The sequence below is a fragment of the Borostomias antarcticus genome (genome assembly GCF_949987555.1).
Source record: "Borostomias antarcticus genome assembly, chromosome: 8".
Taxonomy (NCBI): domain Eukaryota; kingdom Metazoa; phylum Chordata; class Actinopteri; order Stomiiformes; family Stomiidae; genus Borostomias; species Borostomias antarcticus.
In genome coordinates, this window is record NC_140241.1 from 10,293,069 (window position 1) to 10,296,877 (window position 3,809).

General features: G+C 46.6%; 1 protein-coding gene across 1 annotated transcript; it reads left to right on the plus strand.

Moving 5' to 3' along the window:
* Positions 1-407: 407 nt before the first annotated feature.
* On the plus strand, positions 408-2,828 carry has1 (hyaluronan synthase 1; the record flags this gene model as incomplete). The annotated part of the gene is made up of 4 exons (XM_084442371.1): positions 408-1,094; positions 1,322-1,547; positions 1,635-1,767; positions 2,153-2,828. 4 exons carry the CDS (start codon positions 408-410, stop codon positions 2,826-2,828), a joined length of 1,722 nt encoding a protein of 573 aa, XP_084298497.1.
* Between the last annotated feature and the right edge of the window lie 981 nt (positions 2,829-3,809).

The following is a 3,809-nucleotide window of genomic DNA, read 5'->3' on the forward strand; positions in this document are numbered from 1 at the left end:
TAACTAAACCTGCTCTAGTTTCATAATTAATAGTATAGCATTAATAGCCTTTACTGTTTAGACATCTGAAATGTTCTTTCTGTTATGTGATTCTGACTGCATCAGTAATATTATTATGTCATTTTGATGGTCTTATTGATCAGATGCCATGTAATTTCAGTAGCCTAGCTATTTTAAAAGTAGCCTAATAGTGCTTGTTGTAGTTGAATAAACCTTGTAGCCTACATTATCCTCATGAAGCACAAGCAGTATATTATGCATATACGATTCTTGTATTATAGCCAACATACTGTACTTCTCACTACATCTTCTCACAATCACAGTCATCCTTTCAAAAAGCCCTGCCAAGACGTCAGAAGATAACACTATCCACTCTTCCTTTGACTGACAGACAAAAGAGAAAAACAATGGAGCTGAAACCATTACTAAGGAAAGTGGGCTGGACGGTCCGTGCCTTCTTCACGTTCCTCTTCGCTCTGGCCGTGCTGGGGGTGATGGTGTGGGCCTACGTCAAGGGCTTCCAGCTGGCCACGTCTCCGTACGGAATCATCTCCTTCGGCTTCTACGGGCTGCTGCTGTCCCTCCACGTGCTGGTCCAGAGCATGTTCGCCTTCGTGGAGCACCGGCGCATGAGAGCCCACAAGAAGCCCTGCACCTTCACCAAGACCATCGGCCTCACCATCTCCGCCTACCAGGAGGACCCGGCCTACCTGCGCGAGTGCCTCAACTCCGTCCGGGCGCTCCAGTACCCCCCGGAGCTGCTGCGGATCATCATGGTGGTGGACGGGAACACAGAGGACGACCTGTACATGCTGGAGATGTTCAGGGAGGTGTTTGCGGACCAGGACCCCGGCTGTTACGTGTGGAAGAACAACTACCACACGTGGGACCCCACCAACGAGGAGGGGATGGCCGGGACGATGGGTCCGGCGGGAGATGCCGGCTACAGGCTGGGAGAGGACCCTCAGAGGCGCGAGGTGGAGGACCTGATCAACGGCAGGAGGTGTGTGTGCATCATGCAGAAGTGGGGCGGGAAGAGGGAGGTCATGTACACGGCGTTCAAGGCACTCGGACCCTCGGTTGACTACGTACAGGTAAGCTTTGGTTTCTGATCATCCTATGTTGTTCTTATAGTTTCCTATGATACTAATCCGATGTGATGTCAAATAGATAAATAAATTAAGTTAAATAGATTAATAAATGTCAGATAAATTATTTCAGAAGAATGAGAGTGATCACAATACAATCTAAACCAAAAATCCATGCAAGCGCAAAGAAGCTTGCCTCAAAGACTTTCCCACATTGCCCCCCTCCCCCCCAGGTGTGCGACTCAGACACCAAGTTGGACCCTCTGGCTACGGTGGAGCTGTGTAAGGTGTTGGAGAGCAACCACAAGTACGGGGCCGTGGGAGGAGACGTGATGATCCTTAACCGGAAGGAGTCTTACATCAGCTTCATGAGCAGCCTGAGGTACTGGATGGCCTTCAACATCGAGAGGTCCTGCCAGTCCTTCTTCGACTGTGTCTCCTGCATCAGCGGCCCTCTCGGTAAGGAAGAGATGATGACAGTAATACACATTAGTTATTGAGCCGTGTTGTATAACTCATAGATGATTTCCGGGTTTCCGGCCTCAGGCCTGTACAAGAACGACCTTCTCCAGCAGTTCCTGGAGTCGTGGTACAACCAGAAGTTTTTGGGGACTCACTGCACTTTTGGGGATGACAGGCATCTCACCAACCGTATGTTGAGCATGGGCTACGCCACAAAGTGAGTACTTGTCGTCCTGTACACTCCATCCTTGTATCCTCTTTGTGCAGTTATGTTTTTTTTTTTCACCAGATAGCTTTCAAACTTTAAAGAAAGAATGTGAGTTGAAGATTGACACTGTGGCTATTATCTTTGTACTTTGCACTGTTCATTTGCACTGTCCTGTTATTGAACTGTCCCGACTTGTCCTTGCCGACTGTCTAATGTGGTCTGCCCATCTGTGTTGTGCACCAACTGACCAAAGCAAATTCCTAGTATGTGTAAAAATGTGGCTAAATGAAGACAAAGTCATAGATGACGATAGAGTTCTTGTGTCATATCATTATCATCGGTGCGAAGTGAGGATTCAACGCTGATTGGTTATTCCTCCACGCCCCCCCATCAGGTACACTGCTCGCTCCAAGTGCTACACGGAGACACCTGGCCAGTTCTTACGTTGGCTCAACCAGCAGACGCGCTGGACCAAGTCCTACTTCCGCGAGTGGCTCTTCAATGCCATGTGGTGGCACAAGCACCACCTCTGGATGACCTACGAGTCCATCGTCTCCGGCATCTTCCCTTTCTTCGTCACCGCCACCATCATCCAGGTATTCTGGACAGGCAGCCTGTGGGACATCCTCTGGGTCCTGTGCTGCATCCAGCTGATCGGCCTGGTGAAGGCGGCCTACGCCTGCATCCTGCGCCAGGACCTGGTCATGGTGTTCATGTCCCTCTACTCCGCCCTCTATATGACCAGTCTGCTACCTGCCAAGTACTTTGCCATTATCACCATGAACAAGAGCAGCTGGGGGACATCAGGTAGGCGCAAGATGGTGGGGAACTACATCCCCTTGCTCCCCCTGTCGGTGTGGGCGGCCATCTTGTTGGGCGGGCTGGGCTATACAATCTTCAAGGAGAGCAAGTCGGACTGGTACAGTGAAGCTAAGGAACTAGAGACCAGGTTTTTGATATATGGCTGTGTGGCCTACGTGTGCTACTGGCTCCTGATGATCTTCCTCTACTGGGCGTGGTTTCGCAGGGCCTGTAGGAAACGCTCCCAAAGTTACAATGTGAGTGTATAGTTATAGAGTTCTCTGGAAGGGAAAATCAGACTGGACATGATTAATTTATTTCTTTGATGTCAAGGACTGCGTTTATTTATTTTGTCTTTTGGAACAGTAACTTATTGGACAAAAGAAGAGCTTCTGTACTAGATAAGCTTTTTTACAGCTGCTAGATCATTGTAACCACATGTTGATACCACCAACAGGACTCACAGGACAACATCTACCTACTAGACTCTTAGATAATGATACTGTCTCTTTGTGTGATGTATCTATAGTTGTTATGAGTGCTACTGAACCTGTAGAAATATAGAACACTGTTAAGGCTTCTTAACATTGTAGCACATGTAAATGAAATGTACAGGAGACATCATAGCTTATGCACCTCTCAGGAGACCATTGAGCATAACGGTGTTCGCACAGTTTTTAAAATAAACAAAGTTAGATTAACGTTACCACAGACTCTGATGGAGATAGTGCTCTCTAAGCATACCACGTATGTCTGGGAAATGCTGGATGGAAACATGCTTGATACGTTATAAATATTGTGTTACAAGTACAGCATAATCTATGCACTGAAGTGTTGCACATGCATTAAGTGTCCTTGTGTCTAAACCTACTTCTCACCAAATTGCACTGGAAACTGGACTTCCAGTTTTTTTTCTGAACCTTAAAAACTCCCATGGAGACAAATGGAATGGTAACAGTTTCCCTGTGTGGTTCACAACATGACTAAGGATACGTGGATCTGATGACTAAGGATATGTGGTGAAATGAAGTGTAGAGAATAGAAGATCTAGATAGATAGATAGATAGATAGATAGATACTGTAAATATATATCAACTTTATTGATCCCAGAGGAGAAATAATGGCATGGTCCTCAGTTTAGCTGAATATTCACTGCTGTTTGTCAATCAACAACCTCAGAAATAAGACAATTAGACGATACAGTGCGTTCAGAAAGTATTCAGACCCCTTCACATTTTGTTATTCTAAAA